The sequence below is a fragment of the Elgaria multicarinata genome, chromosome 2, assembly GCF_023053635.1.
Source record: "Elgaria multicarinata webbii isolate HBS135686 ecotype San Diego chromosome 2, rElgMul1.1.pri, whole genome shotgun sequence".
NCBI classification, from domain to species: Eukaryota; Metazoa; Chordata; class Lepidosauria; order Squamata; family Anguidae; genus Elgaria; species Elgaria multicarinata.
The window spans coordinates 182520609-182545966 of record NC_086172.1 but is presented as its reverse complement, the minus strand read 5'-3'; the positions used below and the strand labels follow the sequence as shown (position 1 = coordinate 182545966).

The following is a 25358-nucleotide window of genomic DNA, read 5'->3' as shown; positions in this document are numbered from 1 at the left end:
CAGAGATATTCATGTAGAGAGGATTCAAACCTCCGCCTGGACTTCTGCCATAAATAACCACGAGTGTGGGAGGCCTGAGAGGCTTGTGGCATTGGGGCCTCATCCCCGCCGCCACGGGCACTTTCCCACTGAAGACGCCGCTGCGCGCATCCACCATTCATAGAACAGCAGAGTTGGAAGGGGCCTGAAAGGCCATCGAGTCCAACCCCCTGCTGAATGGCTGCAGCCTTTGTGAACCGCCCAGGGAGCTTCTGCTATTGGCTATTCGGCTCCAGTTCTCTGTTATTCAGTAGCCTAGGGTGACCATATGAAGAGGAGGACGGGGCTCCTGTATATTTAACAGTTGCATAGAAAAGGGGATTTCAGCAGGTGTCATTTGTATATATGGAGAACCTGGTGAAATTCCCTCTTCATCACCACAGTTAAAGCTGCAGGTGCCCGGCCCTCTTGACCAGATACAAAAGAGAGGAGGGCTCCTGCAGATGTAACTATTGCAATAAAGAGGGAATTTCACCAGATGCTGTATGCATACAAATGACACCTGCTGAAATTCCCTTTGCTATGATTTTAACAGAAAGTGGAACGGTTTTAAAAGTCAGAAGAAACGTAACAACAACAGCATCACATGACTGCTGACGTCATCTCTGCCAACTTGTTACGTTTCATCTAGACAAGTGTAGATGGGCCCCAACTGTTGAAGATACAGGAGCCCTGTCCTCCTTTTCATAGGGTCACTCTACCTAATACCGTGGGGTCCAGGGTGGGCTTCTTGGGGAGTGGTCGCACTACGGCCTCCCTCAGGACAGCAGGAAGGGGGCGCACTACGGCCCCCTTCCTTCCCAGAGAGAAGCATTTATCACCCCTTGGACCCACCCAGTCAGACCCCTTCGGGTTGCTTTTATAAGCCAGGAGGGACAGGGATCCAGAGGGCAAGCGGTTGGTGGCACTGCTGCAAGCACCTTGTCCACATCATCTTTCCCCGCTCTATTCACTTCAGAGGAATCCTGCCCTTCTGCCCCCTCCCCCCACCCTTCTGCCTCCTCCGCATCGCTGTGGGCTGCTGAGGAGAACACATCGCGAGAGCGAGGCGGACCCCTCTGCCCTTTTTTTATTTGTTATTATCTCTGTGGCGCGTGGGGCGGGTCCGAACCTTCGCGGGGAAGGAGGGGGGAGGAGGAGGCGTGGCGCCGCCGCCGCACGTGACCGCACGTGACCGCCCGTCCCCCTGGGCTCGGCCAATGAGGGCGGCGCCTGGCGGCGGCGGCGGACTTTTCGGCGGGCGCTTTGGGGCCCGCCAAGATGGCGGCGCAGTGGCTGCCTGCCTGCCTGCGGCTGAGGCAGCTGCTGTGAGGATGTCGGCAGCGCAGGCGGAGGCGCCGTCGTCATAGCAACCATGAAAGGCCGCGGCGGGGCCAAGCAGGCCACGCTCTTCCAGGCCTGGGGCGCGCGGCCTGCCCCGGCGGAGGCAGCGGCGGAGGGGCCGCCGCCTCTGCCGGGGCCGGCTTGTCACCCTGAGGCGCCGGGGGGCTTCGTGGGCGGCGCCCCGGGCGCGGTGTGGCTGTTCCCGTGCGGGCCCGGCGTGGAGGAGCGGCCCTACCAGGTGCGGGCGGCGCAGGCGGCGCTGGAGGCCAACACGCTGCTGTGCCTGCCCACCGGGCTGGGCAAGACGCTGGTGGCCGCCGTGGTGCTGGGCAACTTCTGCCGCTGGTTCCCCGGCGGGAAGGCCGTCTTCCTGGCGCCCACCAAGCCCCTGGTAGCCCAGCAGCGCCGCGCCTGCGCCCGCCTCATGGCCCTGCCCGCCGCCCACGCCGCCGAGATGACCGGTGCGTGCACTCTGCACATGCTCAGGAGACCGCCGCGAGAGGAGGGAGGGCGGAGAAGAGCGGCGGCGGGGACGGGGAGGGGGACGGGGAGGGGGGGAGCGCTGGGCTCTTCCAGGACATTTGCCGACTGCAAGTCCCATCGCAGTTTTTAAAGCTCAGCTAAAAACTTCTCTTTTTTCTAAAGCTTTTAGAACTTGATTTTGATCTGACTTTTATACTGCTAGTTTTACTCTCCCCTGTGCCTGCTTGGTGCATTCTCTTCCCCTTCTCATTGTTTTGTTATGATTCTATTAGAATGTGAGCCCATGCGGCAGGGTTTTGCTGTTTTATTGTTTTACTCTGTACAGCACCGTGTACACGGATGGTGCTATATAAATAAATACAATAATAATAATAATAATAATAATAATAATAATAATAATAATAATGGGCCCAGGCTGCCCGTCGTCTCCGGGCTCCCCCCCCCCCCCCCCGAGTCCCTCCAGCTGACCCTGAACTGGCCTCTGGAGGTCAGGTAGGGGCCAACCTTGCACTCCTTTGGGCACCTCCTGAAAACATCTTTATTCCAAGAAGCCTTTCCTTAATATGCAGCCTTGAATCTCTGTTTTTGGTTCTTTTAAATTTTGTTTTAACTGTTTTATTCTGTTTTTATTTTCATTTTATCTTGTACACTGCTCCGAAATTTTTCAATGGGGAGCGGTATATAAATATTCTAAATAAATAAATAAATAAATAAATAATGTCAGTCCCCCCCCCCCCATTGAGAACAGTGGGGGTTGTGGTGGGGGCGGTCGGCCCCTTCCTTCACTGGGAAGGGCCAGGGTTTGTTCTCACAGGGCCCTAGTCCCAAGGAGAGAGTGTCTTCCCCTAGTACTGCCTCTTGCAATTATTATATATTTATAAAGCACCATCCATCGTGCTGTACATAGTAAAAGAATAAAACAGCAACACCCAGCCACATAAGCTGACGTTCTAATAAAACCATAATAAAACAAGAAAGCCAAGGGAAGAGAATGCACCAAACAGGCACAGGGGACAATAAAACGTAACCGTGGAAGTAAGATCAAAGTCAAGTTCTATAAAAGCTTTAGGGGGGCAGGGGGAAGAGTTTTCAATTGAGCTTTAAAAACAGTAATTGATCTCTTACTATTATACCCCACAACTCTGGGGTGCAATGAAGGCTCCTGCCCCTTTTCTATTTACACACGGAGGAGAACTTGTAGGAGGGTGTTTAGAAGGAAGCCCTTGATCTAAAGAGGGAACTGTGCAGAAGCAGGCAAAATTTGCAGTACAATCTTATATGTGTGGGTTTTTTTACTCAGTAGTAAGTCCCATGATCTTTAATGGGGCTTCCTCCCCTCACTCCCAAGTAAGTTTAGGGTTGTAGTCTGAACTGCTTTGTTTTGGTGCACGCTTCCTTAGAAACAGTTTATTGAACTGGAAATAAAATGGGTTAAAAGGGCAGAAAACTATATGACCACTCAAACTAGAGGTGTGTTTTTCTAATTGAATGTATTTTTATTTTGTAACAGGATACAGAACTGATGTGAAATTTTATTTTATAACAGAATACAGAACTGATGTGAATTACTGGAGCACGTACCCATATTCTCTGATTTTGTCTTTTACGAAATTGGCCACTCTGTTAAAAAAAAGCTCATGGAAGGATTAGTGTGGGAAACTTGAACTATTTGGAGTTATATTTAAACTCGCAGTCTTTTATATACTGCTTTTCAACTGATTTGGCTCCAGGGCAGTTTATAACATTTAAAGTTAACATTGCATTACCTTTTTGGTGTCGGTGTGTGCAGGGGATGTTAATCCTTTTGGTGCTATGAAGCTCCCTTGATAGGCAGGGTGCATTCCACTGCCCTAACCTACCTCCCGTGGGCATTTTTTGGACATGTTGCTGTTTGAACTTTGACACTATTTAAAATGGGTCAAGGAAAGTTCCACATGTGTCCTACACCGCTGCTTGCCTTTTATCCCGAGGTGCTCAAATGTGGGAAAATGGTGTTTTGACTAGCAATTTAACAGCCCGTTACTTTACGTGTAAGAATGAATTTGATGACAGCAAACGTAGCTGGAACAGGTCCTTTCTGTGAATTACTTGTAATTACTAGTAAAAACTGTTTTTTTACTCTTAATGGGAGGAGCTTGGCACCTGTACTGATGTTTGCTTATGACAGTGGTTCTCAACCTGGGGCGCTCCAGATGTGTTGGACTACAACTCCCAGAATGCCCCAGCCAGCTCTGCTGGCTGGGGCATTCTGGGAGATGCAGTCCAACACATCTGGAGCGCCCCAGGTTGAGAACCACTGGCTTATGAAAATAAATGTTGTTGTTGTTGTTTCAGGAGGTACCCAAATTGTGGATCGCAAAGAAATCTGGCGCAGTAAGAGGGTCTTCTTCCTTACCCCTCAAATAATGACAAACGATCTTTCCCGTGGAATTTGTCCTGCAGCGGAGATTAAATGTCTGGTTATTGACGAGGCACACAAAGCTCTTGGAAATTATGCTTATTGTCAGGTAGTGTGAACTGTACAGAACTTACACTGTGTCCTACAATAATTGAAGTTAAATAATGATTAAAATGTGTTGTATTTACAATACAAGAGTGATAATATGTTAAAAATGAACTGTCCAAATAGCATTTTAGACGCTGCATTGCTGAAGGTTAAGCAGGTCTCAACCTACTGGGGGAATGATTTGGAGTCCCTTGTAAGCCATTTTTAGGAAGTGGGGGAAATGAAATAAAGGTGTTTTTGCACAATCTTTCATTAACCTGCTGAAAAATATACTGGGTTTTCTTGTTTAAATCCTTATTTATAATCAACACAGCTTCAGCTGAGAAAATGAGCAGAAGTATGATAGATCCCAGTCTTATGCCACTAGCTGACTCTTAAGTCAGCTCTTAATTGCCCAGAGAGCTTCAGCTATTGGTGGTATAGATAATCTCAGGTAAGAAGTTGATTGCATTGTGAAAAGCTTTTTAGTGAAATGTGTGTGAATTTTTCCAGTATATATTTTTTAAAGTTAGGGTAAGATTAATCTGTTTCCCTAACCCTTCTTGGTATTTTAATCAAGGTCCTGTGAAGTGCCGTAGCTCAGTATCACAGCATGTGCTTTGCATGCATGTAGCCCCAGCTTCCGTTTGTGGCATCTCCAGTTAAACAGAACTTGAGTAGTATAGTTAAGGAAGGTCTGCCTGTTTCAGTGACCAGCCGCGAGTCAAAGCATTCTGCTAAATGGTTTATTGCTTTAGTGTTTTATTGCCAATTACTCAGCCATAAATCTCTGGCCAAGAATGCAGGAGGGGTCCTGCTGCTGTTTAAGAGAAACACAGTCCGTTACATAGAGTCCAATAGTTCTAGCCAGAGACAAGTTCTGAAGCGCAAGCCTACCGATCCGGGTCGAAGAGCCAAACAGAGGGTGCCGGTGTCAAGGAGCCAAGAGCAAGCGAAGGTCAAGTCCAGTCCTATATCAAGAGCCAAGTCAGTCGTCCAAAATACCAGGGATAAACATTCAAGCGGAGTCAATCAAGCCGGTCCAGGTCAGGAATCCAAAGTCACGGTCAAGGGGCAAGGCGTGGGGGCACAGTAGCAACTGGAGGAACGAAAGGTGTTTGATACACCAGACCAGCGGTCAGTTTTTCCCTTTTCAAGCCCTGCCAGCATGATCCCACCCAGATCCCAGCTGTGCCTCATTCCTCCACCCTTTGATCCAACCCCCTACTACAGCTCGGCGTCTTTTCCCTGCCTGTTCTGCAGGCGCATACTTCACCTGACCCCCTGTATTTGTTCTGCCCTTCTCCTACGTCTCCTTTCGCGGGGGCTGGGTGGTCGAACCACCTCCAGGAAGCGACTGACTGGCCTGGGGCTCCTCTGCGGGACCTGCATCCTCCTCCATTGCACGACTCCCTTCCAACTGTGCACCGGTCTCTGGTCCGGCTGTGGCGGAGGAAACACCCTCTACTTCTTGTATGTTTGCCTCCTCCTCATCTGAGGAGGCTTCCTCGGGTGCAATCCTAACAGCCTGTGACTGTAGAACATGGCTGCCACTCAGCACAGCCATTACTAGGCTAGATTGGCTTGCTTCAGGGATGGGATTCATCCAAGGCATGCTTGCTCTTTGCTCCACCGCTGAGGAGAAGGGCAATTTTTTCAAGCCCTCTCCTGTGCAGAGTCTAACTGCAACAAAGCCAGCTGTCTGTGGGAAGAAGTGTGTAGCAGGAACTTGCCTGACCAAAATGTTGTTATCTGTTCCGCGCTGGGACACAGCTGCTTTGAGGATGGCTTTGTATTCTAATGATGCTTCAGCAGCAGGGGCAGTGCTGGAGAGTTTCGGCCCTACTGACACAACCTTTCCAGTAAGGAAATCAATTGGTTGGTCCTACAGCAGAAGATCTGCATGTGGAACCTGGCCCACCTACTGAGACTGAAACAATTTTATTCTACTAAATCAGTTTTGTTTTATCTCTATTTCAGCTTAGTTAAGTCCTATTATTTGAGAGTCTGCCATGCTGGATTTTTCATTGCAGTAGAATTCTTTTGAATGCTATGCATTGGGTGGTAATGAAAGGTATTTTCTTTTCAGGTTGTGAAAGAATTATGCAAGTATACCCAGCAGTTCCGAATCTTGGCTCTAACTGCCACCCCTGGCAGTGATGCAAAGGTAAATCATCCCTATCAATCATGGACCTAAGGGTGAAAAGGCTTTCATAGACTTCCTTGCCAATTGCGCTTGATCTGTGTTGATGGTTGTTAAAATAATTACATAATCCTCTGAATGTTTCTCTAAATTCTTTAATTCTGTTCCATTCTACTGTACTGTTCCCATTTGATTGGGTTTCATTAGCTGGGGAAAGCTGGAACAGGCAGATCCCAGAAGAGACTTATTTATAATGGATCCCATTACAATGGTGCACATTATGCTTTTCCATGGCATTTCAAACTACAGTCCTGATGATGATGATGTAGATAGATAGGTAGATAGATAGATATGACATTTCTACAGTTTGTGATTCAGGTAAAAATACATGGCTTTGGTAAGCAACACTTAACTTGAGCAACAATACTCATGGAATTCCAAGTTCTTTTTACATCTGACCGGCACTTGCAGGTTGAGGAGGCTTTTTAATTGATCTTTAATATATTGCCTTTGTGCCAGGAATATTTCACAAGCTATACATGCACAGCCAGGCTGGCTTTGGTCCATCTTAAATCCCTCCCCCAGTCAACTGACACCAGTAACGCCCTTCCGCCATACCTAAGAAATTTCCTTGTTTGAAAATCCAAGCAAAAGCTGAAAGTTCTCGCTCAGCTGTGAAGGTACAATATAGTGACTGACTTCGCATAATAGGTGAGAAACAAAGCTGTATGCTATGGAATCTCTGGTTTACGTCTTGTTTCTGCCATGAACTCAACCTGATCTTTCAGTGTCTGTGCCCATCTGCAATACGGCTATAATAGTACTGATGTAATCTTAGCAGTCGCCTTATAAGTTACATAAGAAAAGCCCTGATGCTGGGTCAGACTGAGGGTTCATTTGGTCCAGCACTCTGTTCACACAGTGGCCAACCAGCTGTCGACCAGGGACCCACAAAGCAGGACACGGTGCAACAGCACCCTCCCACCCATGTTCCCCAGCAACTGGTGCATATAGACTTACTGCCTCTGATACTGGAGGTAGCACATAGCCATCGGGCTAGTAGCCATGGATAGCCTTCTCAGGGAATTTATCCAACCCCCTTTTAAAGCTATCCAAATTGGTGGCCACCATTACATCTTGTAGTAGTGAATTCCATAGTTTAGCTATGTGCTGTGTGAAGAAGTCCTTCCTTTTATCTGTCCTGAATTTCCCACCAATCAGCTTCATGGGATGACTCCATTGGGTTTTAGTATTCTTGGAGAGGGAGAGAAATGTCTCCTGATCCACATTCTCCACACCGTGCATAATGTTGTGTACCTCTGTCCGTTTTATGCTTCCCTCATAGGGGAGATGCTCCAGCCTCTTAATCATTTTAGTTGCCCTTTTCTGACGTTTTTGGGTTTACCTTCTTTTCAATGGCAGCACACTGGGTTGACATTTTCATCAAGCTGTCCACCACAACCCCAAGACTTCTTTTTTGGTCAGTAACCACCCGGTCAGATCCCATCAGGTTATTCTTGAAGTTGGGATTTTTTTTGTCCCAATGTGCATCACTCTACACTTGCTTACATCTGCCGTTTGGATGCCCGCTTTCCCAGCTTGGAGAGATCCTTTTGGAGCTCCTCTCGATCCTTTTTTGTTTTAACCACTTTAATTAATTTGGTCCAATCAGCAAACTTGGCCACTTCACTGCTCACTCCTAATTCCAGATCATTTATGAATAAGTTGAAAAGAATTGCTCCCAATGCCAATCCCTGTGGGACTCCACTATTTACTTCCCTCCATCGGGAGAATTTATTATTTATTCCTACCCTCTGCTTTCTGTTCTTTAACCAGTTACTGATCCATTAGGGGACCTTTCTCCCCTTATTCCATGACTGCTAAGTTTGCTCATGAGTCTTTGGTGAGAGACTTTATCAAAAGCCTTTTGGAAGTTCAAGTAAACCATGTCCACCGCATCTCCCCTGTCTGCATGTTTATTGTCATTCTCAAAGAACTCTAAAAGATTAGTGAGACAGGACTTGTCTTCGTGGAAACCACGTTGATTCCTTTTCAGAAGGACTTGTCCTTCTATATGCTTACTAATCATGTCTTTAATAATGCTTTCAGCTGATTTACCTGGAACAGACATTAAACTAACCAGCCTGTAATTTCCCAGTTCCCCTCTGGATCCTGTTTTTAAAAATGGTGTTACTTTGCCCTTCATCCAGTCCTCTGGTACAGAGGCTGAGCTTAGGGACATGTTGCATATTTTGGTTAGAAGGTCACCAATTTCATATCTGAGTTCTTAGAGAATTCTGGGATGGATACCATCCGGGTCAGGTGTTGTCTGATGTTTGCTGTACTAATATGAGCCTAAGAAAAATGCAGCCTGGTGGTAACTTTCTTACCATTTCTTTATAGGCTGTGCAGCAAGTTATTTCCAACCTGTTGATTTCACACATAGAACTGTGTTCTGAAGATTCCCCTGATATCCAGCCTTATTCTTTCGAGCGGCAAGTTGAAAAATGTGTTGTCCCACTTGGGAAAGAGCTGGCTGAAATCCAGAATGCTTACATACAGGTGAGTTGGGCCACTTTATATCAAGAGGAACAGAATGGGCAGAGGTAGAAGTATAGTGTGAGAATGAAGAAATGAAGAAACATTTGTTGAGCCACCCAAGTTACTACATTTATTTTACATTCTGCTAAAGAAGTTGTTGTTATTGATCCTATGAAAGAAAAGGTTGGCTTTTCTTCTGTGACTCTGGTTTTTGGATTTATTTTTCAAGGGTTCTTTGAATCTTGCTAAAACGTAATTTTTTAGGTGAAACAAGTTAGCAGTGGAAAAAATACTACCGTATTTCTTCGATTCTAAGACACACTTTCCCCCCATATAAACATCTCTAAAAACGGGGTGCATCTTAGAATCGCGGGTGTGTTTATTATTTCTTAGAATCAAAGCTTTTTTGTTGTTGTTGGTACTGAAATTAGTGTGCGTCTTACAATCGATGGGATCTTAGAATCAAAGAAATACGGTAACAGCTGCTGAATTCTTCTGATGGTGCTGATGGTTTCGTTATTGTATTTCTCATTAAAGTCACCCCAGTGTGCCTGATCAAAAAGGCTTAACCTCCTTCCTGTAAGAATTCAGAGATGGACCCTCAGGACATTGTGCAGTTACCCTGTTTTCCTGACATAGATCCTGCTGTTAATCTCTTTGGAGCTTCTGTGTTCAAATTCCACATGGCACAGTGTAGGTTGTGTAGCCGTGAACTGCGATTGCGACTCCTTTATAGAAAGTTATTTGTGGCAAATCTCTATTTATGGTTCGTGGGCCCTGATCTTTTCTCAGCTAGTGAAAAAATAAAGTGGTATTTGTCTTTTGAATCTGACTTAACTGGATATTTGAGAGAGGCTTTCTTGCACACTAAAGCATTACTTCAAAAACAAACACACAAAAAACAGCTGTCAACGATCCTGTTCAGATGACACGGTAAGCCACAATGGTTAAGCACTTTGAGATAAACGTTGACTTAGCATGTCATGTGAACCATTCCTAACCATGATGCCTACATAACCACGGTTTAAACGTGCTCACTAACAATTTCCTGCCGAAGGGTTACTGGCCTAACCATGGCTTAGCATGTTGTCTGAACAGGCCCAATGTAACATTGAGATGACTGTGTGACGTAGAGGTATTTCAGGCAAGGTTTCCATCTTCTGTAGTGGTTATATTTGTTTTCAGTCAGTGTGCTTACTAATTGTTTGTTTGTTACTTCCAAGGGTTTATGCGTATAGGGTGAAAGACAAATGCCAGGACTGATGCATTGAGTAGGGGGGTTGGACTTGATGGCCTTATAGGCCCCTTCCAACTCTACTATTCTATGGTTCTAGAAAGAAGTCTCTACAGTTCCTTTCAGACTAAACTATTGACATTGGGTAGAGACCAAATGCTTCCTTAAACGCTGGCACTGTTGGGAATTCCCTGGTTTGGCACTCCCCAAGGTCACAGTGGGCAGCTGCTCTTTGAGATGGGGGCATGCGGACTAGTGATGTAGGATGTTGGGTTTTCTGTGTGACCCAAGCTCCTTAAGAATAATAATGATACTGGTGGTGTTGACCCTCTTCAACTAGGGAGCTCCTGAGGGAGAAGGGCCAGTTGGATCCTAGACTGTAGTGAGAGATGTTGATGGTTTCTATTCCATGTTATGTGGGTTGTAGAATGTGCCCTTCCCTCCACCACAACGTAATTCCACTTCTTATTTATATAAAAGTCTGTCTTTGGTGTTGCAAGAGGGGAAGGTCACCGACACAAGTGGAAGATGGAAAGTAGCAACTGCACATATAACAAGGCTTTTTGCTGGGTTGAAAAAAGATGACTAAAGGTGACTGAAGAAGTAAATCAATGTGCGAACTAGGGATGTCACAGAACAAATGTGAAGCTTTATTTATAACAAATTCTAGCAGGGAACAACATATAGCAAGTTTGAACGTGAAAAAATAGACCTGTGTAACAGTAATATCCTACTCAGCATCACATTTTAATGTACATCTTGCACTGGAAAAATAAGCAACAGGTAGCGAATCCTAGAACCAAATTCAATATTTAGTTACTGATTCTGGATTAGTTCAATCATTCTCTTCCCATCCTCCAAACCACGGCTGTCTCCTTTTGCAGGCTAGTTCCCACCTCCATTTCCTGTTTTTTTCTCTAACTCCATGTTCTATGGATGTCCAAACTTGGTTACATTAGGGTTTCCGCTACGTATAATTTGCTTCCAAACTGTAGTTTAAAGTGGGTTTGTGTGCCATGATTTGGAGATAAGCCTGGTTTGTCTCAGATTCTCCAGTTCAGGCATTCACAGCAAACTATGGTTAGAGAAAACCCAGCAAGGGAGGAGGGAATTGGTGTGCAAGTGGGCAGTGGTGGAGGAGGGACTCTGGGCAGGTACGGTCCTAATTCTCCAAGTCATAGTTTGGAAGTTTCAAACATGATTTGAAGTGAGCCACTGTAAGGGTACCAAATGACAACCCTCTGTCAGGGATGCTTTAGGGTGGATTCCTGCATTGAGCAGGGGGTTGGACTCGATGGCCTTGTAGGCCCCTTCCAACTCTGCTATTCTATGATTCTATGGAGGAAATACTAAACTTTTCAGCTTGGATCCCAAGGTAAGGGCGTAATCCTATGTGATGCTGGCTGGGGAATGCTGGGAATTGTCAGACTTGTTTAAACAGAAAAAAAGTGCATAGGATTGCACCCTAGTTTAACTTAAGGAAGGTTTTCTCTGATCCTCGCTTGCTGTGAACGCCTGAACTGGGGAATCCTAGAGAAACCAGGATTGCCTCCAAACCGTCCCCCTCCCGGCAGCCTCCTGCAACCCCTCCCACATTCTGACCCCCTCTGGGGAGGCTCCTTGTGAGTCACAGGTGGCTCCAGGAAGGGATGGGAAACGTATCCTCCATGAACATGCTTAAGTTAACTTACCTTAGGATCTGAGCCTTTTACTTTCTAGATTTGAAATGGAGGTGTGTGTTGTTGTTGTTTTTAAAGAACTACTACTTCCAAATTTAAATTTGCGTCTGACTCTGTATTTCGATAGAAAATGGCCTGTTTTAAAATGGGTAAAAAAACGTGCCTAAAATGTGAAATTTCAGTCTGAATTATTTGTAGAGGCAAAGCAGCAGTGTATACAATAAGATCCTTGTTCTGTTGATAAAGGAGGTAGCAATGTTTTAAACATTTCATTTCTGTCCCAAGTCCTCGTTTACAGGACATCTCGAAAAAGGTCAAAGCCTTTGTAAAGATAATTATAAAAAACATGTGTACTGTAAACATATGTACTAGGGAGCAATCCTACACCCTCTAGACAGCATCTGGGGGTGGGACGGAACGGGGACAACATAGGATTTTTCATTTTCTGGCTCCAAACTAATAGATAGTGCGCTGAGCTGGGGACCAGGACACCGCGCTCCCCTCCCTCGCCGTGAGCCATGGCGGCTACTTCTCCGTGCTCGTAAAACCGAGCACAGAAGGGCGTAAAGGGGGCATTCCTGGGGGGGGGGAGGGGCCATGGAAGCTGCTTTAGACAGCTTCCTATGTGATTTTTTATTTAAGCATTTTTATGCCGCCATTCAGCCAAAAAAGGCTCTCACGGCGGCTTACAAAAGTTTTTCTTGACAGTCCCTGCCCACAGGCTTACAATCTAAAAGGCATGACACGAAAGGAAAGGGGATTGGGAGGGGGGAGGAGGAGCGCAGCCACCCCACTTCCACTCCGAAACTCCCCAGGTAGACGCTCAAAACTCACACGAGAGATTCCCAGGTTGGTAACTCTTAATTCAGTAATCATGCAAAGTAATGGAGCACTTGATCGCTTTTTATACTGAATATCTTCTCTTGTGTTTCGTTTTTACTTCTTTTCTTGGAAAAAGTGCTAGAAATCTTACAGCGACTATACATAACTGAAGCTGCAACTAGAAGAAACACTTCAAAACCGGCAGTAAACGTTCTAAGATTTACTGAGGAAGGGAGCTGGTTTGTCAGGCTATGCTGGTGGAATGTGATATCCGTGTTTTCTTAAGAAATCTTTATAATGTTACGGCTATGCAAAATTCTTAATCCATCCAGTTAGCATATTAGGATTCACTTGCACATTTTTAGGGTGACCAGTCAATGGAGCTCCGTTATCTCATAGCTCAAAACCAGCCTATGGTCTTTCAAGAAACCATATTTCATTCTGCCGGTTTATAGCTGCTGGATTGGTGTAGCCTGCCACTATGAAGGTGTCTTGCAGGCACAGCTCAGGACTCTCCAGAAGTTCTGCCAGTAGATCTATTTCTCTTGCGATTGAGACTTCATTAGTGACTCCTCTGAAGCCCCTGTTAACAACCCATTTTAAAAGAAGTCTTTATTTGTTATCTTAGACTTACAGCCACTCTATTTTTAGCATTGTGGTCACACTCTCAAACCTCTCCCTGAGGCTGTAAAGGCTAGAAGCTTTCTTTCTTCTGCTTCTTTAAAGGGAAAGAGTTGTGATTTTATGAAACTGGACCTGCATCTAGTACTAAATTCTTAAGTGTTCCGTTGACTTTGTCTGATGCAAAGATACTGCACTTGAAGGCAGCACCCCACAGCCTGGGAAGCAAGGAGGGACTGCTGTTCAGGTGAAAACTCTGGAAAGGACTCCTCAGGGGCTCCCACTTCTGAAAAGTACAACTGAGGAAAGGTGTCTAGGTGGGGATGAATCCTGAAGGGCCACCACCTTCTCCCGTATGAACCTGCCTGTCCCTTAAGATCTTCTGATGCCCTGCTGTCAGTGTCCTCCCCAACCGTCATAGCTTAGGCGAGTGACAACTGGGATCAAGGCCTTTGTGCAGGCACCCTATGCGTGGATAACCCCGTCCCTCCCGAAACGTTCCATTGGCATCAACTTCATTATCTCCTTGATGCAGTTAAAATTAGTTCATTCTTCTAACTTCTAAAGCCTTACTGTCCTAATGGCTGGACTCCCAGCAAAAGTGAGCATGCTCAGAGCTGGAAACCTAGAAAGCCATGTGAAAGGGCCTAACCAGCCTTGGCCCTTGGACACAGGCCGTCGATGACTGCTACTTACCTAGCATAAATGATGGCTGGAGGCCACTCTTCGATGGTGATATCAGGATCGTAGGGCTCGGGTGGTTGTCCTTGCAGCCCACTGGGGAGGTGGTATGCTACTGTCACGCGTCGCGTGAGGTCTGATGCGCTTTCACTGGTGTGAACTATGGTCACAATGGGAACAGTCATCCCCAGATATAGACCTGACAAAAGCATATTGCCATTATTAATTTCCTGTCCTTATGATGATCCAGTAGGATGTGGAATCATGTTGCCGAATTAGAATGAATGGAATCCGGCAGATTTGCAAGAGTTACACATTTCTATCTTTTATAGGCATTTCTTGATGCCAAACTGTCATGAATCACCAAGTAAAAAAATCAGCATTTAGGGATTTCTTCTCTCTTGTGGTAGGGATGAAGGAGTCTCTGGCTTGTTTTTTCAGTGGTGAATATACAACTAATAGATTCATAGAATCATAGAATAGCAGAGTTGGAAGGGGCCTACAAGGCCATCGAGTCCAACCCCCTGCTCAATGCAGGAATCCACCCTAAAGCATCCCTGACAGATGGTTGTCCAGCTGCCTCTTGAAGGCCTCTAGTGTGGGAGAGCCCACCACCTCCCTAGGTAACTGATTCCATTGTCGTACCGCTCTAACAGTCAGGAAGTTTTTCCTGATGTCCAGCTGGAATCTGGCTTCCTTTAACTTGAGCCCGTTATTCTGTGTCCTGCACTCTGGGAGGATTGAGAAGAGATCCTGGCCCTCCTCTGTGTGACAACCTTTTAAGTATTTGAAGAGTGCTATCATGTCTCCGCTCAATCTTCTCTTCTCCAGGCTAAACATGCCCCCAGTTCTTTCAGTCTCTCCTCATAGGGCTTTGTTTCCGGACCCCTGATCATCCTGGTTGCCCTCCTCTGAACACGCTCCAGCTTGTCTGCGTCCTTCTTGAAGCGTGGAGCCCAATTCCTTAAGTTGTCTGGAGCAACTTAAGGAAGGGCAGGCGAGAGTCTCTTTTTCTTACACACACACACACACGCATAATAATAATAATAATAATAATAACATTAGTTGTATATTCACCACCCCATCATGCACTGAAGAAACAAGCCAGAGACTCGTCCATCCCTGCCACAAGAGGGAGAAAATCCCTAAATGCTAATTTTTTTACTTGGTGATTCATGACAGTTTGGCATCAGGACCTGCCTGTAAAAGACAGAAATGTGTAACTCCGTTCCATTCTATTCTAATTAGCGAACACGATTCCACATCCTACTGTGCGCTCTTTCTCTCCTTCTAATCAAATACGTTGATTACCTGAGGAATTCTGCTCACAAATGTATCTCATTAGCTTCATGAATCCAAGGCATATGCTCTGTTCGTACTGTTCTTCTTGCACTTTTACACAAGCCCATTTAGACTTTCCATAGCAGCGTTTCTCGTAAAGAACTTGCCCAAGCTGCAAATTTTAAAAGTTTTTGAAATTAATATGGCTATTTTACATTCAGCACAGTACCTAGCAAGTGTCCTGCAATTATGCCCATTTAATAATTAAGCAATAGCCAAACTTGAAATTGGTTTGTAGAAAAATGCAACGTCTGAAATACTAGCCGTAATCTATATTGAATAATGAGAATAATCCTATATATTTCTAACCTGTATAAACTCCCTTTAGAATGTAATTATATTTTGATTTCAGAGATGGCCAGTGGCAATGAATGTCAGCACTCATAAAGTAACTGTCTCTTTCATAGTAAAGATACAACCTCAGTGTTCCTCTTGTACCTGGGCTACTAAGCTCCAGGACAGCAGATCGTTGGCAATAGAAATATATTTTAGAGAAGCTTAATTATGATGATTTGTTAAGACCAAGGGGATAAATTGGTGCCACCATCTCTTTACCTGAAAAGTAACATACATTTTTTCCAGTAGAATTTTAGCTACATTTCAGTGTGTTGAGTAGTGAAATATTCTACTATTCTTTGAACCCAGTAAAATCCTTGGACAATATACTTCCGAAAGGACCCACTACGTTTCTTGCTTGGTCTGCTAAAGTTCTTTGAAACTATGAAAAGCTTTGCTATATCTTCCAAATAATCCTTAACTTGCTACATTGATGTTCAGCAATAGCCATGCAAGTCAGCATGTTTATTCTAGGGATAAACATAGAACAATAGAATAGTAGAGTTGGAAGGGGCCTATAAGGCCACTGAGTCCAACCCCCTGCTCAGTTCAGGACTCACTATCACTTTCATGCCCTGCTTCTGAGCTTTCCAAAGCAGCATTTGGCAATTTTTGTGAACCGCCCAGAGAGCTACGGCTATTGGGCGGTATAGAAATGTAATAAAAATAAATAAATAAATAAATAAATGGAATACTGCATTAGAATTTCAGTGGGTTTATTTTTTTTTAAAAAAAGGGCTCTTTTTGCAGCTTTTTTCCTGACACATCATTGAATTTTGGCAGCAGCGGGAGATGCATACAGCCCATATTAGCAATTATGGAATTTTATTTCAGAAGGGGGGGGGAAATAAATTATTTCAAAAAATTAAGTGTTCATGAGATTTTTCAAATGGAGTTAGTATGCAGCCGATATTTAAATACAACCTGCAGAAGTCTAGAGTATGGAAATGGAAACAGACACCGGGCTAAGTGGAAAAGCATGAGAGGAAGAGGGGTGGTGGAAGTTTACTCCAGATAGTGGAGATAGGAAGGGCACTAGGGAAGCTGATAGTCCCCCAGGTGCAGATAGTTACCTAATCTCAGCCGGAGGACCAAAAGCTTTTAATCTGGGAAGGTCTGGAATTACGTAGGTCTCTATTCTGGATTACAGATGGGGTTTTCTGTGGATCTGACCAATAGGGAATTCAATGAAGGTCCCGTAATGTAAGACGATACTTGAAAGGCTGTCACACAGAAGAGGGCCAGGATCTCTTCTTGATCCTCCCAGAGTGTAGGACAAGGAATAATGGGCTCAAGTTACAGGAAGCCAGGTTCCGGCTGGACATCAGGAAAAACGTCCTGACTGTTAGAGCAGTACAACAATGGAACTAGTTACCTAGGGAGGTTGTGGGCTTTCCCACACTCGAGGCCTTGAAGAGGCAGCTGGACAACCCTCTGTCAGGGATGCTTTAGGGTGGATTCTTGCATTGAGCAGGGGGTTGGACTCGATGGCCTTACAGGCCCCTTCCAACTCTACTATTCTATGATCCTAAGAAGGCAATGAGATCTTTTTTGTGAAAGTCTTGGAAAAGAAGCATGAGGCTTGTGCAATCCCTAGGAGCCCCCAACTAGGCAAATAGAAGTGTAACAATGATACAGAGAAGGGAAACTGGGGTAAGAGGGTAGGAAAGAGGACCGCAGAACAGGTAGGAGGGGGGAGCAAAACTTACCTAAAAGTGGGGGGGGGGAAGGGTTTTTCCCAGAACAAAAGAGAGTTTAAGTCAGGGGTGGGCTGAACGATTTGGATCTACTGGTAGATCTCTCCGGGTGATTTGCAATAGATCAGCTATGATTTCAGATTCTTAATTGTTTAACAATAGCAGTAACAACATGATTCCCCTGCCCCAGCAACAATTATACTGTTGAAATGAAATTTCACCAGTGAGGACAGAAGCAAGAAGAGACTACAGAGCATTTGTGGGTTGTATTTTTGTATTTAACTAACAAAAGTAGGAAAAACAATTTGCATTTTTTAGAAGTATTAATTGCATAATATGTGTAGAACAGGCTGGATTGGTCACAGAAATTTAAAACAAGTTCATATTATTATTATTATTATTATTATTATTATTATTATTATTATTATTTACTATTTATTACATTTATATACCGCCGCATAGCCGAAGCCTTCTGGGCGGTTTACAAAGATTAAAAACAGTGAACGTTTTAGAGCATAATCAGAATTGGGGCAGCAATAAAGTTACCTTTAAAAACCTTTCTCTTATACCCAGTTTCCATTCATTAAAATACTGTTTTTAGATTAAGCTACAATATATTGAAATGCCTTTTTAACAAAGAGAGATTACCTTTTCTTTACGTTTTATCACAGTAAAGGCAACACTTTCTCTTTCCTGAAGGTGATTGTTTCTGGTCAGTTGCTGGATTGGCTCTGCCATATCTGTAAGGCGATCATTAAATGGTTAAACTGATATTCCAGGAGTAAATACACCTGATTTACATAAATGCTTTCTAACTGCTGGGTCTGCTATTTGTTTGTTAGAGTTTAATTAATTAATTCTTTCTCTTTAAAAGCAAAATTAAAGAGGCCTCCAAAATATGTGTAGCTAATCTAAAGCCTGCATTGCGTCCCAATACCTGAAATGCTTCATTTCCATTAACTCCTCAAGCCCTGCTGTATTGTACACCAGTCATAAACAATCCAGTCAAGATTAAAAAATGGTAGAAAGCAAGAACAAAATCCCAAACCACCAATGCTATGCAGTTGGCACTTCTAGAAAGCTCAGTTACTTGTAAAAGCGCATTACAAGTAAAAGCGCATTACAAGTAAAAGCGCATTACAAAAGGAATACAGGGAGAGAATCAAGTTTATTGTGAAGTTGGAAAAGAAGTGCAGAAAATGATCAAGGGGCCGGAGCGACTCCCCTGGGATTGTTTAGCTTGGGGAAAAAAGGAAGCTAAGGGGAGAGACGATAGAGGTGTACAGAATTATGCACGGTGTGGAGAATGTGGACGGGGAGACATTTTTCTCCCTCTCTCAAAATACTAGAACCCAAATGGGGTCATCCCATGAAGCGATTGGTGGGAGATCCAGGACAAATAAGAGGAAGGACTTCTTCACACAACACATAGTTAAATTATGGCACTCACTACCACAGGATGTAGTGATGGCCACCAATTTGGACGGCTTTAAAAGGGGGTTGGATAAATTCCGGGAGGATAAAGCTACCAATGACTTCTTGTCGTAATAGTTTTATGCTACCTCCAGTATCAGAGGCAAACAGTTTGCCTACGTACACCAGGTGCTGGCGAAAACCGGCGGGAGGTTGCTGTTGTAATCGTGCAGCTAGTTGGCCACTGTGTGAACAGAATGTGGACTAAATGATCCCTTGGTCTGATCCATCTTGTCTCTTCCTAGGTCTTTACATTCTTATTTGCTTAGGTGGCTTTAGGAGAGAAGATAGGTATCAAAGATGAGACCATGGGAGCCGCAGGGAGCTTGAAATGTTCGCTGTCCACCCCTCCCCTGCCCCCGCCTCCACTTCTTTAAAATCTATTTGGAAATTGTTGCCTGTTCCTTAGAGACAGGAGATTCCTGTGTAAAAATAATTTAAAGGGTTGCATCAGATAAAACTGTGCATGGAGGCCTATCACTGTAGGTTGGCATTCTTTAAATATAGAATCATAGAATCATAGAATAGCAGAGTTGGAAGGGGACTACAAGGCCATCGAGTCCAACCCCCTGATCAATGCAGGAATCCACCCTAAAGCATCCCTGACAGAGGGTTGTCCAGCTGCCTCTTGAATGGCTCTAGTGTGGGAGAGCCCACAACCTCCCGAGGTAACTGATTCCATTGTCGCACTGCTCTAACAGTCAGGAAGTTTTTCCTGATGTCCAGCTGGAATCTGGCTTCCTTTAACTTGAGCCCGTTATTCCATGTCCTGCACTCTGGGAGGATCGAGAAGAGATCCTGGCCCTCCTCTGTGTGACAACCTTTTAAGTCTTTGAAGAGTGCTATCATGTCTCCCCTCAATCTTCTCTTCTTCAGGCTAAACAGGCCCAGTTCTTTCAGTCTCTCTTCATAAGGCTTTGTTTCCAGACCCCTGATCATCCTGGTTGCCCTCCTCTAAACACGCTCCAGCTTGTCTGCGTCCTTCTTGAATTGTGGAGCCCAGAACTGGACGCAAAACTCTAGATGAGGCCTAACCAGGGCCGAATAGAGAGGAACCAGTACCTCACGTGATTTGGAAGCTATACTTCTATTAATGCAGCCCAAAATAGCATTTGCCTTTCTTGCAGCCATATCGCACTGTTGGCTCCTATTCAGCTTGCGATCTACAACAATTCCAAGATCCTTCTCATTTGTAGTGTTGCTGAGCCAAGTATCCCCCATCTTGTAACTGTGCCTTTGGTTTCTATTTCCCAAATGTAGAACTTGGCATTTATCCCTATTAAATTTCATCCTGTTGTTTTCAGCCCAGCACTCCAGCACAGCACAGAGACTGGGAATGAGATGAAAACATTACTCTACACTTTGGGTGGTAGAAGTTGCATGCAAAGCTGCTCTTGCCAGGCGTTTCCCCCCTCCAGTGGCAGCAAGGCTATAGGGACTGCAGTTCTCATGGGGAGGATGGCATGTGGGGTGTGTGTGTGTGTGTGAGACCTTCAATATGCACCATCTTCACAATTACCATGTCCCCCCAGCCTACCAAACAACTGTGTGGCAGGCTGAGAGGACCTCATTTTACACAGAGAGGATGGTGATAGGCCTTGTCCCAGCTTGTGGGGAGCAATAGCTCATGACACCAATTCTGAGTCAGAGGGGGACACTGTGAAGCCAGGCCCAGACGTGAGAAGCCAGGCACCTGGGGATTCAGTTCTACCAGGCTTCCCACCTGGTTACAAGCAGGGAAAGGGTGAGACCCAGGACATGTCGGTCTTCCACAGCTGGGAGACCTGACCTTGACGGAGGCGCCTGCTTCTCAACCAGGGACATCTTCTATGGGAATAGGGCAGTAGGGAGAGGACTCTGCAGGGGAGGGGCTTCTGGGGTGTGTCCAAATTGCGACATCATCTCAAGGGGATGGAAAAGAGGCTTAGCACACGTTTGCCAGCTAGGTTTCATTTCCTGGATCAAAAGTCTGATGGTGATCTTTGGCAGCCTCTTCTCTGTATTAAAACAAGAGAACCTCAGAAGAGCCCTGATGCTGGAGCAGACCAAGGGTCCATCTAGTCCAGCACTCTGTTCATACAGTGGCCAACCAGCCGTCGGCCAGGGACCCACAAGCCAGATGTGGTGCAACAGCACCCTCCCACCCATGTTCCCCAGCAACTGGTGCACACAGGTTTACTGCCTGGGATACTGGCTAGTAGCCATCAATAGCCTTCTCCAGCAATATGTCCAATCCCCTTTTAAAGCCATCCAAACTGGTAGCCATCACTATGTCTTGGAGTAGCGAATTCTATCGTTTGACTATGTGCTGTGAAAGGAGGTACTTCCTTTTTCAACATGCCTGAAATGAAACTTGGCATGTCAATGGTTGATCTAGGAATTAAGATCTGTGGGCAATTAATTATGATGTATTAAACAAGTAAATGATTGATTAATGTTTTGAGCCCCAAGAGGCATGCAAATGGCCTTGTGGGTCGTTTGTTTCAGAAGATGCTGTGAAGCAGCACTGGCTATCTATGTTGAGGAGGGAACTCCTGAATGTTGTGATGTTGCAGGGACTGGGCTCAAGAACCAGAAATTGGGATTTTGTTTTGCTCCTCAGCTCATCCAGGGTGACTGTTCCCACCCACCCCTTCATTCCCAAGTTCCTTTTGTTCTCCAACTTAGAATAGGTGCCTTTTCTGTTTTGAAGATACACACACCTATATAATTGGAGACTTGCACCAGTACTTCATAAGGCAACAGCCTTGTGCAAAATCTAATCCAAAGCAACCCTGTGACACACCATCTCCCCCCGCCCCCGCCACGCCCTAGAGTTAAAATAGGACCCTCGGGGAAATTCCATAATGCAGAGGAACTGATTTCATGTCCAGGAAACAGGGCAAAGGATGAGGTGCCAAAAACATCTAGCAGCAGGTTTGATGGATGCCGCTGCTTTGCTTTGTGTAAGTAGGTGGTGTCGTCGTCGTCATCATCATCATCATCGTCGTCGTCATGAAGAATCCACTAGTAGCCCCCCCCCCCACCAAAAAAAGCTTAAGACACACTTGACGTCTACCTCCCCTGACTGGAAAACAAGCCGCCATGCACCTGCTATCACTCAGAGGGCTCTTTCCTGTGCTGACAGATTCTCCGCGGAGTCTCCTGCCGCGGCCACCAGTACGTTCATTTTGATTTTTACTTGGATGTTTTAAGATGGGTTTGGAAAACTGCTACCCAGCAAATCGGCTGTTCCTCTGGAGTTCCTTCTATCCCAGATGATGATGATGATGATGATATTATTATTATTATTATTATTATTATTATTATTATTATTATTATTATTCAAGTGAAAACTAGAGTCCTTGAATTGTTGTTGAAAGGTTTAGCAGAGCTGCAGGTGTATTCCGTGCAAGGAGCCCCCCTTCCCTCTCCCCCCCACCTCATGGCTCTAAAATGGGGTCCCAGTGCATCGAGGCAGAGGTCTGCCCAGGAGCTCCCAGGGTTTCCACCACGGGCCTCCTCCTCCTCCTCCTCCTCCGACTTACCCCATGGCACGTCCACCTGGTGCCCTCGGCCCACGCCCTGCCAATAGGTGAGCAGGCGCTCCTGCTCGTCCTCGTGGCCCTGCAGGCTGCTGCTGCAGCTGTGATAGGCCAAGTCGGAGCCCGGCGGCGGCGGCACCTCCTCCTCGCCGCCGCTCATGCCCTCCAGGTCCTCGAGGGTGATCGCGCCCGGTGGCGGCTGCTCAGCAGCGGAGCCGCTCATGCGGCATGGGGCAGGCTCGCTCTGCATGGCGCCGCCAGACAGGCACGGAGGGCGCTGCTGCTGCCTACAGCCGAGGTGGCGCTTTATGGAGCTGGAGCTCCCTGCCCACGGAGGGGCTGAGCTCACAGCTCGCAGCAGCGGGAGGAGGAGGGGGCTGCCCAGCAACCAGCACAGCACGGCTACACCCACGAGGCTTGAGAGAAGGAAGGGGGGCTTTGCCTTCACAGATCAACAACCGCCCTCCCTCCCTCACGGTGACGGGGAGCCAGAGGGACAGGCTCCCCTTCCCCCTTCGCTCATGCGCCCACCCACTCACGCACCCTCCACTGGAAAGCCTTGTCAGTCTCCCTCTCTCTCTCTCTCTCTCTCTCTCTCTCTCTCTCTCTCTCTCTCTCTGCCTTGGGGGTTCAGAATGAAATGCACCATGAACGTATAACGTCCAGCCGTGCAAATGCTTGTGGAGAAGGTGCCCCCCGCCCTTTGCTTGGGGAGAGGCGCTGGAGTGAGCCCCCCCTTTGCCCAAGCCATGGAAGAGGCATAGGGCTCCGGGGTCCAGCCCTCCGCACAGCCAGGCGGGTGTTCATGTGGTGCTTCCCGGTCGTGGCGGTGGGACTCCGATAGGAAAAGACAGGAGGTGAAGAGGGGGCTTGAAGGAGGGAATGGCCTGCGGCTGTCTCCTCCGGTACGGCAGGGCATTCCCTCCTCTCCCCATTCCCAAGCTTTCAGGGCACAGCGGGGGGACGGGACGGGACAGGATGGGACCCCAGAGCAGCCTGCCCAAGCGAGGAGTGTTGCGTGTGTCCTAAAGGACTTTCTGCTCTTCCATGGGGGGGAGGAGGAGGAGGAGGCTGACAACAGACCTATGAGGCTGACCGTTGCTTTTGGCTGGAGACGAGAGAGTTGCTTTCAGCAGGCCTGCAAGGTTGTCCAGAGTTATGCCCACGTCGCATGACGATGGCGGGAAGGCGCTGAGGGAGGATGGCTCATGATCGCTGTCACGTAGTCCACTCTTCTGAAGCGGCAAGTTGGAAGTGGGGTGGAATCCGAGAGTGGCTAGTGGCTTACAACGGCCTTATTTATCTATTTATTATAGTACTTCTATCCCGCCCTTTAGCCAAAAAGGCTCTCAAGGCGGCTGACAAAAATATGTCTTAGGACAGTCCCTGCCCACACCTGACGATTGGCGATACTGCGGCCCAAATCAATGGATGACTTTCCCCAGCAGCTTCATGTAGAGGTTATATAGAGAGCTTCAGCTATTGGGTGGCATAAAAATGCAATAAATAAATAAATAGTATGGGTGACAAAATGGAACTTTCCACAGGCCAGAAACCATTGGGTAGAACAGTGCCCCCCCCCCCAGCACCTCCTTCTGAAACTGAGCTGCCAGGTAGGATCAGACCCACCATGATACTAAACTCCCTAAATGCCAGAAACGTCTTTAGTGTGCATAAGTCCCACCTACCCACCCAGAGACACACTTACGGCAATCCCACACACCTGCTCCTGGGATTCTGGTTTTATTTGCTCCCTCTGTTTTACACTGTTAGAGGAGTAAAAGCCTTTACGTCCATTTGTTATACAAAAGGGTGGCTAATTCAGGGCCCTGGACGCTCCTACGTGCAAAACAATGCTGGGTAACACTGAACTACTTTGCAAGGTCACAGAATCAAGTGCCTGAATTTGCTTCTTCTTCTTTTTCCTTCTCCCTCCCAATCCCCTTTCCTTTCGTGTCATTTTTTTTAGATTGTAAGCCTGTGGGCAGGGATTTTAGCCATGTGAAATATTGGTGAGAAGATACTTGCTCTACTAGCTGTGTGGTAGTTCTAGCTTGGCTTGCAAAAGGGTGTTCACACTTTGGCCACAGCTAGACCTAAGGTTTATCCTGGGATCATCCTGGGTTCGCCCCTGCCTGAGCACTGGATCCCCTGTGTGTCATCTAGGGATCCAGGGATAAACCTTAGGTCTAGCTATGGCCTAAGTTACTATTTTCAGGTATTCTCAAGGAAGAGAGCAGCAAGGTGGATTGCTAGAGCAGTACTTCAAAAATTCTGCTCTCATTGTTTTTTCCACCTTTCGTTTTCTGAGGTTACAAATATGTATTATGTCTGCTGTGGATAAATTTTGCTCTGCAATAAACTGTGTTTAATTATATTTATTTATTTTATTTATTTATTACATTTTTATACCGCCCAATAGCCGAAGCTCTCTGGGCGGTTCACAAAAATTAAAACCATAATAAAACAACCAACATGTTAAAAGCACAATTACAAAATACAGTATAAAAAGCACAACCAGGATAAAACCATGCAGCGAAATTGATTTAAGATTAAATTACAGAGTTAGAACAGTAAAATTTAAATTTAAGTTAAAATTAAGTGTTAAAATACTGAAGGAATAAAAAGGTCTTCAGCTGGCGACGAAAGGAGTACAGTGTAGGCGCCAGGCGGACCTCTCTGGGGAGCTCATTCCACAACCGGGGTGCCACAGCGGAGAAAGCCCTCCTTATGAAAGAACATGAGAAGAGCCCTGATGCTGGATCTGACCAAGGGTCCATCTAGTCCAGCACTCTGTTCACACAGTGGCCAACCACTGTTTATATAACAAAGGCCATTACCAAAGTGTTCAACCTCGTAGGCGCATTGGCTGGCCTAGTATGGTACTGAGATGCTCAAGTTTACTCAAGAGCAAAAACAGGCAGGGCCAATGCAGT

General features: G+C 46.0%; 3 protein-coding genes across 3 annotated transcripts in view; 1 reads left to right on the top strand and 2 right to left on the bottom strand.

The window, feature by feature from the left end:
- The window catches only part of FKBP3 (FKBP prolyl isomerase 3), a 431114-nt gene that overhangs the window by 10054 nt on the left and 395702 nt on the right, over positions 1 to 25358 (bottom strand). The gene's annotated exons all lie outside the window — the stretch shown is intronic.
- The window catches only part of FANCM (FA complementation group M), a 74482-nt gene continuing 50517 nt past the window's right edge, over positions 1394 to 25358 (top strand). The window contains exons 1-4 of the mRNA XM_063118279.1: positions 1394 to 1823; positions 4180 to 4352; positions 6420 to 6497; positions 8877 to 9035. Coding sequence (XP_062974349.1) covers positions 1394 to 1823; positions 4180 to 4352; positions 6420 to 6497; positions 8877 to 9035 — 840 coding nt within the window. The remainder of the gene's footprint in view (positions 1824 to 4179; positions 4353 to 6419; positions 6498 to 8876; positions 9036 to 25358) is intronic.
- On the bottom strand, positions 13142 to 22672 carry LOC134391920 (heme-binding protein 1-like). The gene is made up of 5 exons (XM_063115842.1): positions 22426 to 22672; positions 18074 to 18165; positions 15363 to 15504; positions 14067 to 14250; positions 13142 to 13332 (listed from the first exon to the last, which is right to left on the bottom strand). The coding sequence occupies exons 1-5, from the start codon at positions 22670 to 22672 to the stop codon at positions 13161 to 13163; spliced, it is 837 nt and encodes a 278-aa protein (XP_062971912.1). The 3' UTR covers positions 13142 to 13160.

Bases quoted from the DNA above. Each gene is read 5' to 3' on its own strand.
- LOC134391920 (XM_063115842.1), bottom strand. From the start codon at position 22,672: ATGCAGAGCGAGCCTGCCCCATGCCGCATGAGCGGCTCCGCTGCTGAG. The intron at 18,166-22,425 runs GTAAGTCGGAGG...ATCGCCTTACAG, and splicing joins CCAGGTGGACGTGCCATGGG to ATATGGCAGAGCCAATCCAG. The intron at 15,505-18,073 runs GTAATCTCTCTT...TAAAATTTGCAG, and splicing joins TGATAAAACGTAAAGAAAAG to CTTGGGCAAGTTCTTTACGA.